General features: G+C 38.6%; 2 protein-coding genes across 5 annotated transcripts; one reads left to right on the top strand and one right to left on the bottom strand.

Annotated features, from left to right (window-relative positions):
• Positions 1–1,601: 1,601 nt before the first annotated feature.
• Positions 1,602–7,600, bottom strand: eef1akmt2 (EEF1A lysine methyltransferase 2). The gene is made up of 6 exons (XM_080868744.1): positions 7,442–7,600; positions 6,980–7,045; positions 6,762–6,876; positions 5,268–5,375; positions 3,815–4,031; positions 1,602–1,855 (listed from the first exon to the last, which is right to left on the bottom strand). Exons 1-6 carry the CDS (start codon positions 7,549–7,551, stop codon positions 1,758–1,760), a joined length of 714 nt encoding a protein of 237 aa, XP_080724870.1. The 5' UTR covers positions 7,552–7,600; the 3' UTR covers positions 1,602–1,757.
• On the top strand, positions 7,587–15,621 carry abraxas2 (abraxas 2, BRISC complex subunit). Of its 4 annotated transcripts, none has more exons than XM_080868743.1 (9): positions 7,587–7,731; positions 10,566–10,656; positions 11,751–11,787; positions 12,205–12,271; positions 12,582–12,772; positions 13,055–13,174; positions 13,769–13,853; positions 13,987–14,104; positions 14,409–15,621. In XM_080868743.1, the coding sequence occupies exons 1-9, from the start codon at positions 7,660–7,662 to the stop codon at positions 14,972–14,974; spliced, it is 1,347 nt and encodes a 448-aa protein (XP_080724869.1). In that variant the 5' UTR covers positions 7,587–7,659; the 3' UTR covers positions 14,975–15,621. The 4 variants fall into 4 exon arrangements, with proteins under 4 accessions (XP_080724869.1, XP_080724868.1, XP_080724867.1 ...); XM_080868742.1 differs by having other exon boundaries at positions 13,052–13,174; XM_080868741.1 differs by lacking the exon at positions 7,587–7,731 and adding an exon at positions 7,742–7,900.
• Positions 15,622–15,876: the final 255 nt, after the last annotated feature.

The following is a 15,876-nucleotide window of genomic DNA, read 5'->3' as shown; positions in this document are numbered from 1 at the left end:
TGAACCACGAGTAAATAAAGTTTATAATCGTCAATTAATGCCTTATTGCGCCCCAGTGTACCAGTGGTAGTCATTACTCAGTGCGAAAAGGTCTGAAATACTTGTTCGTCCACCTCTCGCCATGGAAAGTTCACCGTTACATGCTGAAGTAATTCAATCAATCCATAAAAATCCTATTAGGAGACCTTCAAACGTGTTTCCAGGGAGATGGAGTGAAAAAACATAAATATTTGAAGTATCACACTTGAGAAGTTGAAATGAAAGCATGGTATTCGTGCTGGTAGTGCAGCCAGCGGGTTATGGCACAGAGTCTAAAACCTTATAGGTTAACATTATGAATGGAATAAAAGTGTAGCTTGAGCCATGTGCCAACCCAAAGGCTGTGAAAGCGCTGATGAGGGTAAATCTGCTGCAGACTACAGCTGAGTTCAAACCAACACGTTTCTTGTCTAATTTTCCTTCATGATTGGGTGGCTGGAAGTAAAATATTTTTAAAGATGAAGGATGAATTAGCCCCCCCTATTCATTTAAACTGGTGTTAAACTTTTCTAACTCATAAGAGCTTCTTAACAACTTAAAAAAAATAGACACAGAAAGATTAAATGTTGATAAAAGTAAAGGACAGCCTATTTAGCTGAAGCTCAATGAAGCACATTTCTCTTCATGGGAAAATCTCTGTGAGAGCTTCAAATGTGGGCATAACATGCACATCCAGGCAGGATATCCAGAGCCTTGTAAATTTCCAGGCAGTAATTCTTGTAAAGCTTGCATGTGTTTACTCAACAGCATGCCTCAACATCGACAGCTCCCATTGGGCCACTGTCTCAGCCTGCAATTAGGATCCAGGGTTTGGCAGTTATTAATGATGCCATTGAGAAAGGAAATGGCAGACAAGCTTTCCTCCCACTGAAGCCGTGGCCTCTTGCTTATTCATTATGCTAGCACCTCTTAATCACAGTACCCAGGACCCCCAAGTGCCACTTGCTTCCAGTTTATCCAATTAGTTAGGGGCTTCTTTGCATGGTATGAAAGATGACTGTAATTAAGAACCTTGTTAGGCTGAACACTTGTTTTCTGAGTGTCAGGACTCATAACGGGGTCACTGCAAAGCAACTTTAAAGGTCAAAAGATGATTTATGGAATAAGGAAAAACACTGAGTACAAGCTACTGCAGAGATGACATAATGCATTTTGCCCATAAGCTTATGATCACTAATCAAATCAAACACTGACTTGTCGTCTGGATGCCTTTCTGCTACAATCAGCTTTGACGAAGCTATATTTCCATTAAATATTTTCCACTGGATTAAATAATGTTGTAACAGATGGAAAGACTTTGGATGGACATGCCATATCAAACTAAATTAGTTAACCAACCGTTTCAATGAAAACCTCTAATATAAACCTAACTGTGTATACATTGTGTGCCAACTTCGTTAACTCATTTAAGCAGTTAACATCATGCAATTCAGCACTTTTTAAAGTACAGACAAACATCAGTATTATTTGTATGTGCATTTCTGATCATAAACTTTTAAAATAAATATTTCTAAATTGGTGTTTAGTTAATATGCATTTAGTAATGAGGCTGATTGGAAATGAAAGGAAGCAAGAAAAAAAAGAGGTTTATTTTAAGAAAAAAAAACACCCCACTCCGTTGATCAACTTTGTTTCATTACACAGTCAAAAAAAAAAAAAAGAGTTTTAAAGTGCAAAGATGTGACGATTTCCTGTGGTGATATCCTGTCTGACGTAAATCAATGCACTCTTTTGAAGATGAGCGCTGCTACACTGTTGCCCGTCTTGCCTCCAAATTGGAAAGTGGGTGTAGACAACTCCTGCACAAACTCAAATCCTGTGAAGCAACACAAAGAAAATGCGCAAGTTATGAAATGTACATTGCAAAAAAACCTAGCAGATGGCCAGAATCTTTTATCATCTTCTGTGGTTTTGTTACTAAAAAAAAGGAGCAGAACTGAGTGAAGATCCATTGACCATCTGTGACGCTTCCTGGGGGGCTAGTGAAGACAGGCTGTCACTGTGAAAGATGAGATCTCAGAAAGTAGTGGGCCCTCCTCAGCCAAAGTGGACATTGCTCAACTATTAGGTGGAAATGACTTAGGACCAACTTAATTGATGACAGCCAATCACATTCAAAACATTAAAGAACACCCTCTTTTAACTCATTCACTGCCATTGACGTCTATAGTCGTCAATTGCAGTGAATGAGTCAATGGGTTTAACTCATTCACTGCCAATGGCTGGCAGTGAATGAGTTAATTGAGGAAAGCCACTTTGTGTTCTGCAGAGACTCCTTATTCAATCGCAAGGCCCTCTGGCCCCCTGCAGGCTCTCCAGAGTGACTACAATGAGGGAACAGATGATAGCTTATCTTACTGAAATTTTGACTTAACAGGCTCTTTTTGCCTGGAGCTTAACAACCTGCCAGGTAGCGATTGTGGAACTGTCTGTCTGTTAAATGAGAATGAGACAAAAAAAAAAAAGAGACGACTAAATTATACTGCCGCACACCCAAATGATCAACATGTTTTGGCAAATGCTTTAACCCATTTACAACTCAGCAAGTGTGCCTGTAGAGTCCCTGAGAACCCTAAAAAACAAACAAACATAAAAACCCCATAGAAAATAGGCTACTAAAGAAAGCTGAACTTATCAATCCTTTAAGTAAAAACAACAACCCCCCCCCCCCCCCCCCAACAAACGAATTTAATGTATTCCCTTTCTCATAAAAAAACAACAACAAAAAAAACCAAACAAAACAGCCAAGAAGATTTTTGTGTGATTTATTGCAGCAAATTCTTGATCTGGGTTAGGTCATCAGCAGGTCAAAGAAACAATTCACTCCCTTATCTTAAACAATGTTAGGACTCGCTCATTAAAAAAAGAACCCCATGACATTACTTGAAGTTAAAAGCTCCACTAAAGCCTTAGTAAAGTGTTTTAAACACATTTAGATATTTAATTAATATTTTTTCAACACAAAATACCAAAAGGTGCATATATAATTTTCCCAATTCTCCAAGACCAGTGCACTGGCCTTTTGCAACACCATATAAAAAATAAATAAATAAAAAAAATCAGGAAGCATTTAAGTAATATCAAGGTAGACTCAAAACTGCCACAGGAATTAATTAACATAATCCTTGGCTGCATAATTAAATGCGTGATCAAAGGTCAGGTTTACTTAAAGTGTCTAATGGGCCTGATGTAACCCATTTGCTTCAAGGTTCAATGTAATTCACTCACAGATGCTCTTCTTCATACCTTAGCAGTAGCAAGTGGTTATTTGAGCTACTGTTGCCTTCTTGTTGGCTTGAAGCAGTCTAGCCATTCTCCTTTGACACCAACAAGCCAATTTTCTCCCAGGAGAACATCCACTCACTGGTTATTTTCTCTTTTTTTGGATTATTCTCATGAAATCCTAGAGATACCTGTGTGGGTAAATCCCAGCAGATCAGCAGTTTCTGAAATACTCACAGCAGCCCATCTAGCATCAACAACCATACCACATTCATAGTCGCCTAAAATCACCTTTCTTCTCCATTCTTTTTCTCCGTTAAATATAAGCAGGTCATCTGGATCATGTTAACATGGGTTGCTGCCATTTGACTGGCATTGATATCAGCATTTAACAACAATATGGCCAGTGAGCATGTACATATTTTTAAGGCGTTCAGGTCTTCATCATCCCGTCTTTGAAATTTCCGCCAACTCAAAACTGATGTGACATTTAATACCAATCCTCAGCCATGATAACTCAGTGCACTCCAAACAGTAATGAATTTTTTCTCACCTTCACTGAATCTGTCAAGTAGCTGCTCTTTTGTCCAATTACAGGAAGTGATGGCAAAGAATCCATTATCCTTCAGAACATCTTTTAGGGCTTGGACATACTGTCTTTTGCCCTCGTTGGTGTTGACTGGGTTTAAGCTTATTGCATCAAATGTTCCTTTGTCGATACAGACGTCAAAACCTTTTAACTCCTTCGGACAACTTAAGAAGTCCATCTCCTAAAATTAAGAAAAAGCGAGAAGGTAAAAATGTAGTGATCAACACTACAGAAATGTGTGCAGTTACCTGCAGAAGAAATCTTTCAGTAGATCCCAAGATGAAGTGTGCTATACTTCAATGGTTTACTTTAAAACTAAATTCCAACTGTTGACATGACAGCACTTAATTTTGCTGAGGGTTCTGGCCCACCATACCACTAGTGAAAGGACTCCTTTATCTGGACAGATGGCTGAACACCAGATCTCTGGGGTGAGCTCTAGAGCTACCTACTCATGACACATATTAGATTTATGGAGGAGGATCAACAGAGATTCCCTGAGGACAGGTACAGCTATATACTGCTACAACTGACTTTAGTGTGAGTCTGTAAAATAGAAAAAAGTGGGAAGACGTTGTAGGAATGCGTGAAGGTGAAAGTGTCAAAAGAGCAGTAGACAGTGACTAATGGAAACTGCAAAGGGGTTCTGACATAGTTCTAAGAATGACCTCTGAGCGACAGGCACGTTCATACAACTTACGTTGGCAGTTGTGCAGAAATGACCCAGATGCCAACATACATATTTCTCTCTCACATACTGAGCCCTCCCCTGCACAGCTAAGGTCAATATTGACTTCAGTGGCAGCCTTTCTGCACAAGCAGAGCACGCAGCATCATAGGTGTGAAATGCATACAACATATATGCAACTGTATTATGCATGAAGGAGTGGAAAAGTCACTCATCACAACCCTTATAGACCAGCCAGCATTCATAACTTGTTTTTCTTGCGTGTATATGATAGAAAATGTGTGTTAAAGCCTGCCAAGTTATTTGGGGTATGAGGTTGGCAGACATCCACCACATTCAAGGCCTTCTTCCTATCCAACTCTCCCACATAGTAAACACAAGAAAGTTTCCTCCAACCTTCCCAGGCTCTAGGTTGGCTCACTGTATGCTGAAAACTATATTGTATTATTGGAACTTAGGAGGGATTCATTTTGTATCAAAGCGTGATTTGTACACTGCAGAAAAAAAAAGATTCACTTAGCCCTCCAAATATTTATGCAGAATCAATTAAAAGGTTTAAATGCTACGCTCATCATTGAGTGGCAGCAACTTAATGCACAAAATCCACACGTTTAAAATTTCAGCTATAAAGTGTGTTTGGCGTTACTGCTGGTCATTTCTGTGAACATGAACACAATGTATCATCTTCCTTACAAATTTAAATGAACTCCAAATCTTGACTGGACACACCTTTACAGTGACATCTGTCAGTTTCTCTGCCTGAAGCACACTTCTGGCCAATTCCACAGACGCATGAGAATAATCTATGCCGGTCAGATTCTTGTATCCATGTTTGGCCTGGTGGGGGGGAAAGCAAACAAATAATAAATAAATTATGAACAGTTACAATAATAACCTTTGTCCTTACTAACATGTCTGTAAAGATATAAACTAAACAATTTATGTGATCTGGCCCTGCGTGTGCTGCTAAAAACAGGACATTGAGTTAGCTGCTTGTAAAAATACTTCAGAGGAAAAGCAACAATGAGAAAAAGATAAGGGATTTTCTATTACAGTGGTACCAGAAGCGCCAAGTGTTAACAGAGGAAGGCATGGAAATGGGAAATATACATTAGCTGTAGATTTTTGGTTTAATAGCTGTGGATAAAATAGTTTGCAAAAGTCTCAGTTTCATTCTGGTAAGAAAAAAAAACAAACTACAACTGGGTTGGATGCATTGTGATTAACCACAATTTTCTTGGAAAGCAGAGTTCAATCCCACTAGCTGCACCTAGTATGATTACTGTCAGACATGCTGAATCAAGAAATTACTGAAACAGAACCTATATGACTAAGTAAAGAAAGCTAAAAGGTCTCAAAACCCAAGGCATCATGCCAAAATCTCTGTTCTTGAGGGGATTTTTTAAAAGAAAAAAGTCAGTGAAAGTCACTGACATGTTTAGGTCTGGAAGGGGTCACAAACCAATTTTTTTAAGGTTTTGAGCAGATAGATGGGAGAGTTTCAAGACAAAAATCACTGCCTAAAAAAAAAGATCACAAGAGCTTGTCTCATGTTAGCCAAAAAAAAAAAATCTTGATGAATATTCTGTGGACTGATGAGAGAAATTGTAAACTTTTTGGAAGGTTTGTATCCCATTCCATCTGTCTAACTAACACAGCAAGTCATAGAGGGACCATCATAGCTACAGTCAAACATGGTGGTGGTAGTGTGATGGTCTGGAGCTGCTTTGCTGCTTCAGGAACAATGAATGGAACAATGAATTCTGCTCTTCTACCTCCTCAGGGAGATTCTCTAGCCAGCCAGCAGTTTGTGTCCTAAAGCTCAAACAAACATGGGTTATGCAGCAGGACAATGACTCGATGATTTGGAGTGGTCTAATCAAAGTCTGGACTTAAAACTGATTGAGATAATTTGGCATGACCTTAAGAAGGCCATTCGTGCTCAAACCCTCCAACTGTGTTCATTTAAAAAAAAAAAAAAAAAAAAAAAAAAGGAAACGAAACGAAACGAAAAGAAGACTGGGATAAAATTCTCTATATTCATAGCAATATGAAACACTCATTGCCAGTTATTGCAAATGCTTGATTACTATTATTGCTGGTAAAGGGGGCACAATCAGTTATTAGGTTTAGGTGGCAATTACCCTTTCACATAGGGCCAGGTAGCATCGTATACATAAAAAAAACAAACATAAAGTGTCATTAATTTTACTCTATCCATACCAGCTCAACTAAAAAAGCTCCATTTCCAGTGCCAATGTCAAGAATGGCAGCATTTTCTGGGATCTTCGCTTTGTCCATCCATCGCAGCACACGGCTCATGCTTTCCTCACCAAACCTTTTAAGAAGCCACAGGTTATTGTGAAGTGAAGCAAGCCATCAGTTTGTCTCAAGAAATTATTATGGCTATGACCACTGTGGCCAATACACTGCATTATTACCATATCTCACCAACATCTCCAATATCGTTGAACGTCTCAAGCTCTTTTTGGTATGCATCATCCCAGCTGCAAACCCCAACCCCCCAGATCATTTGTTAATACTATGGCATACACATGACATGCTGTTAGGTCAAAACAAATTACTCAGGTAGCTCAGTAAATAAACAAGTCAGCAGCATGAAGCTAAAAAGCTCGTATTTAATGCTTACTTAATCTATTCTAATTTAATGGTTTAAGTGTTACACATTTCTACTTATACCATTCGCTCTATCAATGGTTACCTGTAAGCTTGTAACTAAGAATTAAACCTCTTCATGCTCGATTTGATGGCTATAAGTTGTGTTTATCTTATAGCACAGTGGACAAAATGTGTAAAGTGACTCTGAGAGTGGTATCCGCTAGCTAACTGTGTAGCCTGACACAAGACGTCCACCATCATAAATTTACGTTACAAACACTCACAACTCTTTAGTTCCGAGTTTGGACGTCCCAAAGTCATTTTCTGAGCATCGGTCTTCCTCGGAATCCGAGATATTTTCACAGCCACGCGTGCTCTCTCCGGCGTCTTCCATGCTTGTCTAGCCTGTCAAGACGTGTCCTACAGTTCCCACAAGACTTTGCGTCTAAACGGCGTGCTTCCAACCGCAGGGGTCATCGGGATTGATAGGGATGTTTCCATCATGGCGGCATCCATTTCAGGTTATACTTTTAGTTCTGTGTGTTATCACAGCGCCAACAGCAACGCGGATCATGTAAGTGTTTTAAACTGTGCTTACAAACTGTCATGCGATGGTTGCTGAGACGTGTGTAGCTCAATGGTGTGTCTGTTCGTTCACCGGCGACGTTAGTTTGTGTTGTTTTTTTTTCCCAGTGTCATCATCCTGTTGCTGGCTAGCTAGTATTGGTTCCGTCTATTTACCGGCAAGTATATTTAATCAGAGTGTTAAGTTTGGGCAACATGATCACAGGGATAGTAATCTTAAGGTGATGTCATGTGTTACAGTGGCACAGCTGTAACATATACAGCCATAGTTTTGCCTATAAAAGAACACCTGTTATTTCTATGGAGGAAATCATATTGGGAAAGTTTAGATTCCAGGAAATACCCCGTACTACTTAGCATGCTAGCTAAGCTACCAAGTTAAGTGACTTCCGCGTATAGGTACTCCTAAAAGTTAAAGTCATGTTGACCTTTTATTTTAAAGGAATTTGCTATATCCTCAAAACCGAGATAACGCCATAAATCAAAAAACGGAGTTATACAAACAGATTTGTTTCTCTTGTTTCCGCATTGCTAGATTAGCTTGGTAGCCAAATCGCTGATTTTCACTCTTAAGTCACCAGTGTGTCTATTTAAACGGCTGGGATGCGCAGATTTGTTTTTCTTTATTTTCTTTAAGAACATCGAAGAAACGTCGTCGATGAGAAATGATTTTAATAGCATATGTGAAATAAGGAAACCAGGCTGCCGACAGCCTCTGTTCACATCCGTTCTCCTCTTTTAATAGTCGCCCCTGAGCAGGTGGATAGTTGCAGCTTGACTGGGCTGCAAGTCTGACTGCATTCCTGGCATAGGCAGAAAGAGCTGATTGTTTACCAGCAGCTGGCGCGACCGAATGTTCACACAGGAACAAAAAGTGTATTTGTTGTTTAATATTACAGGTTACAAGGAGTCTTTTAATTGCAGTGGACTTATTTCACAGCAGATATTTTGACATGTAGTCTTAAGTAAACACAGGTGTTACTAATAACATTTTGCCTTCAGGTTACTGAGGTTACCATTCTCACAACCTCGGTTAGAGCCCACTTCTCGCATAAAAACTAAAGGCAACTGGGCCTGTGAAACCAGCTCTAAAGACTGTTTTAATTTGTTTTTACTTGTGGTTCGGTCAAACCCGCCATAAATGTTTTCAATTTCTGTTATTATGACTGTTTTGCTGTTGTTAGAATTTAGTTATATTTGTAATAATTTTATTATGTTGCATGATTATGTAAGTCCTATGTTTGCAATTGGGCTTTTGAGACCTGGATTGCAAATGAATGTGCCCATAAAGCCTTTTAGGTCAACTTCTGTTGTATTAAAATGTGCTATAGAAATATGCTGACCTGACTTGATATTAATGACAGTTTATTTTCTAGAATAGAAGGTGATTAGTTACATGTGTTTACCTACTGTGAAATAGGTCTTATGTTGTTGTTTGCTATGAACAGTAGAAATGTATCAGATTCCAATTTTCAGCACATACAAATAAAAATCACATTTTCTTGAATGCAAAATATTGTCTTCATAATAAAACTAAATATGAAAGACTACTCGTCTCCATAATTTTCCTGATGATGCTTTGATTCTTTTATTGCTTATAGTGAGGCTGCTGGCTTGCAGCCAGCTCTGAGCGCTAGATAACTTTATGTTTAGCCACTTTGTTAGCTTCTTTAAAATGACCATGTTCAGCTGGGTGAGCGCGATTTGATTAGGTTTGGTTTGATTAGGTTTGTTGTTGCAAATGTTTTTGCGGCGCTCCTCCAGTGGTTTAATTTGACAGACTTTTTTTACTCATTTTACCACTAATCGCATGTCAACATGTAGCTGACTTCAACAGACCAGCTTGAAGTCAGCCATATGGGAGGCTGAGAATGCTGAAAAATCTGATTCCTGTGTAGTGCCAAAAAGTGATTTCAGGTATTTGCCAAAAGCAAATGACTTGTTGACCTATATTCTGTCAAACACACTTGAAGCATATCTATTATATAGCGCTTTGAGGGCCCCAAAAGCACTATATAAATGAAATCCATTATTATTATTATTGTTGTTGTTGTTATTATTATTTATTTATCCACATAAAAATTCTCATGGTGATTCTGAATGTCTTTTTCTGAGAGAGATCTGGCCAAGAGGGCATCAGAAATTGCAAAAAATGTAATAGTTCTATAAAGATATTTTAAGTTGCCAAAGAGGACCGGATGATTTACTGTTTAGAAGAATAGATACAATAACACGGAGTCATAACGATACTTGTAAAACAGGTCATTTGTTTATTTTATGTATGACTCCTTTGTAAATCCTATTTAGTACAGCCTGTTCACCACTCTTAACAAAGATCTGGGCATCTCTAATGGAAGAGTGTTATTAGCAGAATTGGTAATCTACTGACCTTTATTTCACATCATGTGTTGCATTTATTACTAAATGACTTGTGACTTCATCATTTGATCAGATCATTTTATTTTTATAACACATCTAAAAACAACAGGAGTTGGTCCAAAGGCAAGAATAGGTTAAAAAACATAAGGGGAAAAATGTAGAAGCTGTTTGGTTGATAATCCAAATGACTTTGAGTTATAAAATGGAGTATTAAGTTTAAAAGCCAACCTATGGAGAATTTGAGGAGTAAAGCAGCATTTTTAAAATAATCAGGGAATGTGAACATTTATGTAATTATGGGTTTGTTGTTGTTTTTTTAATGTTTTTGTTTTGTTTTTTTGTTTTTGTCAGGTAGAGACAAGCAAACTTATGCTTAAGCCATTAATTAATTAGGAAATTAATAACACTACTTAACCACTATTCTGTGAAAACATCTTTACACAGGAGGGCTTCCTATTAGGAGATGTAAGGCAAGAAGAGACTGTGAGCATCAGTGACACACAGATCAGCAGCGCTGAACTGCTACAGGTAGTAGGTAAGCCCTGAAACAGACTAAACACTTTTGCGTTGACCGATTAACACAGGACAGAGAAGCTCACACATCACCGTTTTAAACCTCCTTCTCATGGCACACATGACAGCGGGAAATGAGCAGATTAAAATTAAGTACTGGTATTTCAATTGTCATGCTTTGATCTTAGGGTTTTTGTATGTGTTTTCTGACTCTGTCACACTGCCATGGCTTACTGAGAAACTTCCATTTCCTGAGACAGCGCAGGTGTATACAGACAAATGTTAACGTCCCTTTTACTAACTTGTAACTTTTATTGACTCCAAAACTAAGCTTATTTATTAATAATAAATGTAATTTAAAAATATCTACATTTACATCACATCATCCCTGCTAGGACATAGGATGTTTAAGGACTTTGGGGAAAAGGAAAACATTATGAGACTAATATTATTCAGCTGGACAGTCAGGCATTTTAAATTGGGGAAATCCCCTGTAAGGTGTTACTGAAGATTTTTTTTTAAATTTTTATTCTTTGTTGAGTGGAGTTCTTAAGTTTACTGCTTCCTGACTTTCTACTCATACTTCAGTGTTTCTAGAAGTGACAGTCAGTGTTCTTAATGTAGCTTGCTATCGCCAGTGTGTGAATGTGTGTGTGAATGGGTGGATGACTGGATATGTAAAGCGCTTTGGGGTCCTTAGGGACTAGTAAAGCGCTATATAAATACAGGCCATTTACCATTTACCATTCTTATTGTTTACTACATATTCTCATGCTTCTGCTTATTTTATTTTATTTTTGCTTATGATCTCCTCTTAAAGTATTTGGAATAGCAAGCAAGTCTAAAATAATCAGCAAGAGAAGCGTTTCTGCTTTCCAAGGTCATGTTTGCTGTTTGTGGGGCCCTATAGACATTTGTTTTTGTTCTTATAAGTTACACGTGTCTTGTTGAATTTGATAAATACACCAGTGTCAATGACATCTCATTGATGTTGTTTTGTGTTATATATTTAAATTGTGGGTCTACATGTTGCCTTAAATTTGCATCACACTCATAAAGATTTGCATACATGATGATAAGTAACTAAAGAATCTTGTCACTGCTTATTTTCACCAGAAATCCATCACCATGATCCTTGTGCACAGTTGTTTAGGTAAGATATGACCTTTGTTCACTTAAACAGGTTTCATTCAGTGTTCACTGTACAGTACACAGTATATGTACTAGTTTTTTGTTGTAATAGTGTAGTACAGACATTGTTTCATCCAAGCTAACATTGTACATCAGCAATTCGGTCCATTAGGGGTTTAGGAAAACTTGATGTAAAACTTTATTGTAACACACGCTTAACAAGATAAGGTAGGTGGATGAATTCTTACTGTAACTCATTGAAACCACGTGTTATTGTTCAGTCTCATTTTTTCTCTCTCAAAAAAACAGAGTATGTACAGAGTAGCTTATGGTATTGACAGTTGGACAGTAGATGGCCCCATATGACAAGGCTAAAGCAGAGGAGGCGTGGGAACATGATGAATCCATTTAAAACCTGTTTCTTCCTCTCTCTCATCAGCTTTTATGACTACGCAGGTAAAGTCAATGAAGAAAGTCTCAACAGCATTCTTAAAGATAGACGGAAAGTAAGTGAACTTTTTTTGTGAGACGACTGAATTGCTATGAAATGTCTTGTTACATTTATGCTGAAAGTAATCATAACAAATCCTATTTGTGAAATCATCATTGCATTGAGCTTAATGGCATTACACCTCCTTACATGTACATCCTTTGTTAAATGCATAAGTTTCATAATGACCAAAAGTTTCTATTTTTGCAGACATACTATGATGTCTTTTGTTCATTTAGCCTCTGCACATACTTGGTACTTTGTCCTAAACAGGGCATAGAGAGGCTTGAGCACATTTTAAAAGAGTTGTTTCTGTGGCCGTGCAGAATGTCATTGGTTGGTACCGGTTCCGAAGGAATACGCAGCAGCAGATGTCGTTCAGGGAACAGATCATCCACAAACAGCTGACCCAGCTGCTCGGTGTACCCGACCTCGTCTTCCTTCTTTTTAGCTTCATCTCCACCGCCAACAGCTCCACACACGCACTGGAATATGTGCTCTTCAGACCTAATCGAAGGTAATGACAGCTTTTGATAAATTATTTGCCTTATCCACAGTTAATGCATTTCTATGTCAATGGGATTGTATTGTGAATTGGTATCAGAAGATAATCTGAGTTAAGCTATTTAAAAGAAAAAAATGGATTGGTGCTACTTGTTACTTCTGATAACAAGCTGGTGCAGAATGGACTTTTTAAAGATGTGTAAATGGCAAAATATGACGCGCAACATAGTGTTTATGTTTCCTGAAGAAGTTTTTCATGGTTTAAAAGCACTAACTGGTTATATCCACTCAGTAGGTACAACCAGAGGATTACACTCTCAATCCCAAACCTTGGTAACACGAGCCAGCAGGAATACAAAGTCTCTTCAGTTCCCAATACCTCACTTAACTACGCAAAGGTCATTAAAGAGCATGGGTAAGGTCTGAATTACCAGTTTGTTTTGTTTAACTGTTTATCCTATGCCACTGGTAACTACCATTTTGGGGGGTACGGATTGTACAGCCATTTTTCTCCTATGATAAGAATGGGGCTGCAGCATCCACCTGTTTTTCACCTGATGCCATAGTATAGTTTACCCTTAAGGGCATAATTAGCAGCTAAATCCCAATGTGTGTATGTGTTTATGAAAGTTTATGGTTGACACTTTGTGCAAGTAGGATCAGCATATATTTGTTGGTGACTGCAGTGCAAAGCTGGTATGTGAAGGCCTGCACGTGCTTCATCTCTTATTTCTGTTTTTGTATCTAAACTTAGACCCTCTGTTTCTGCTGTGGAAGAGTACCGTGTGTGTTACAGGAAGAGTTTGGTCAGGCCTGTCTCTTCAGCTTATTCAGCTTGTACTTTGAAGAGTCAGTGGTTAGCTACGGTTTAACTTTACTATAGAAGACAGCACCAAAAACCACAATTTATCTGTGGTCTTGATTGATAAAATATGTAGGTTTTTGCTGTGTATCGTTTTGTTTTCTTGAAAGATGTGTTTGAAATCTTTTTTGGTGAATATGTCTGCAGGGCTGAATTTTTTGACAAAGACGGTGTGATGAAGGATATCCGAACAATATTTCAAGTCTACAGTGCACTACAAGATAAACTGCAGGTGGGTTGAATAATTCCTGTTATTTCACCTCAAACATTTTATGAACTTCTTTGGGCAGTAGAATATTTATGTTATTTTGTTCTATTTTGCATGAGATTTAATTTTTCTGATAAATTGTTTGCCCTATTTTTAGGCTGTTTGTGGTGAAGTGGAACAAAGTGAGCGTGTTAAAGAGAAAATTCAAGAGGAAGTGAACAAACTCAAACAACAAATTGCTCTCAGGAAACGCAAGACTGCAGAAGAGGAGAGAAGTACGTAACTGATTTGCATTCAGTATACTGGAATTATGTCATTAATATTTCAAATGCGTGCTGCTTTAAATTTTAGAACCACAAATTTGGGCTTAAACTTGGATGCAGACAGTGAACTAACATCTTGTAGATTATAACATCCTTTTAAGCTAGTAGCTAATAATGCAAAGCTACACATTCAGAGAAATTCAGTTTTAAGTTTTTAAGTTCATGTTAGACCAGTCAACAGTTAATATGCATATAAGTGGCATTTACATTTACCTTACATGTTTTTAATAGCTACATCTTTCTCTTTTCTCTGCAGGGCTCCGTGAAGCCCAAAATGCAGACTCCCATTCCACTCCAGAGGAGAACACAGAACCTTGTGAGGGTTCTCCGCTGTCCGGGATAACTTTCCCCACACCCTCTGCTCCGGAGCGGCCCAGTACCTCACCTAACCCACCATCTTACACTGACCTCATGTCCCAAGATGACTCTCTCCTGCCCTCTTCTTCCCCCCCTACTAGTGCTGCTCTGTTACCTCGACCCCAAGCTGTGGGCTCCCCAGGACACCCTACCCCTGGCCCTACGGTGATGGGCTTGGGTCTTGGCCACGGGCTGGGCCTGGGCCTCAGCGCAAGTTCAAATCCCGTTACCACTCCCAGCACTCCGTACCTTGGCAATGGTGACGGCTCAAGCTCTGACTCGTTAGACAGACAAGCTGCAGGGCAGGAAGACGATGAGGACGAGGAGGACGAGGACAGTAGCGAATATGAGAACTTAGTGAGCGAAGGTGCTCACCTGCCAATGGTCTCTGCCAGCGTTTTAGCTCAAGGTCGACCAGCTGCCCTCAGCCCTGACGGGGATGCTCATGGCTCGCAGGCCACATAAAAAAAAAAAAAAAAGCCACAGGATGTGTAAGGGACACAAATATGTGACACACCTTGAGAGGTGGGCATCGAAAGCAATCAAAGATGGGCAAATACAGACAAAAAAAAAGTGCCAGTCCTGAAAGTGAAAGGCATGTGCAAGTGATGTCCAACTGTGTGTATTCTTGTCTTAGTCTGATCTCCATTTTAAGGGGAAACCTACTAGGCTTTGCAGGCTTAAACAGGTGCATCTCACTGGGTGAAAAGTCGTTTGTCTTTATGTTTTGTTTCAAAGTGGGCCGGTTTTGATATTTAAGTGTGGCGTTGTTGGATTTCAGGGCGAGCAGTGAAGATTTAAACATTATTCAGGCCAACTGGTTGGCTAAGAGATTAGCCCATGCTTTCTGTATGTTAAGTGTATATCTTTTTGTTTCAAATTTGGATCACTGACTTTAAGCACCCACTCTTACATTACCTCTTGCACTATTTTTGTTTTCTTGCTTTCTTCTACACAAACCAACTATGAGAATGAAGGGAAAATATTCTGCGGCCTTCAAACAATTTTCAGTGAAGTAGGCAAATGGTTGTTTACTTTTTAATTTTAAGAAAGAAATATATATGTAACTAGAATTTATTCAATGTGCACATTTTGTCTTTTCGATTTTCAACTTGTTAGTGTCTTTTCCATGTTTCACGGTCTTTAATTAACCGTACCGTTGCCTATTAAAATAATGATTAGATTTCAAACAAAATTTACTCTGCCACTTCTAGGATGGGTGCTTTTATATATATATATATTTTGTCAGATTAACAGTTGATCTTATTTGACTGACAGTGTCAATGTCTCGTTCTTCTAGGATAACACTGAAATTGTATGCGCTTTGCTGCACTTAACAAAATTTTAGATTTCTTTAATAATGTGCT

Source organism: Rhamphochromis sp. 'chilingali', assembly GCF_963969265.1.
Source record: "Rhamphochromis sp. 'chilingali' genome assembly, chromosome: 20".
Classification (NCBI taxonomy): domain Eukaryota; kingdom Metazoa; phylum Chordata; class Actinopteri; order Cichliformes; family Cichlidae; genus Rhamphochromis; species Rhamphochromis sp. 'chilingali'.
This window is presented reverse-complemented; position numbering and strand designations above follow the sequence as displayed.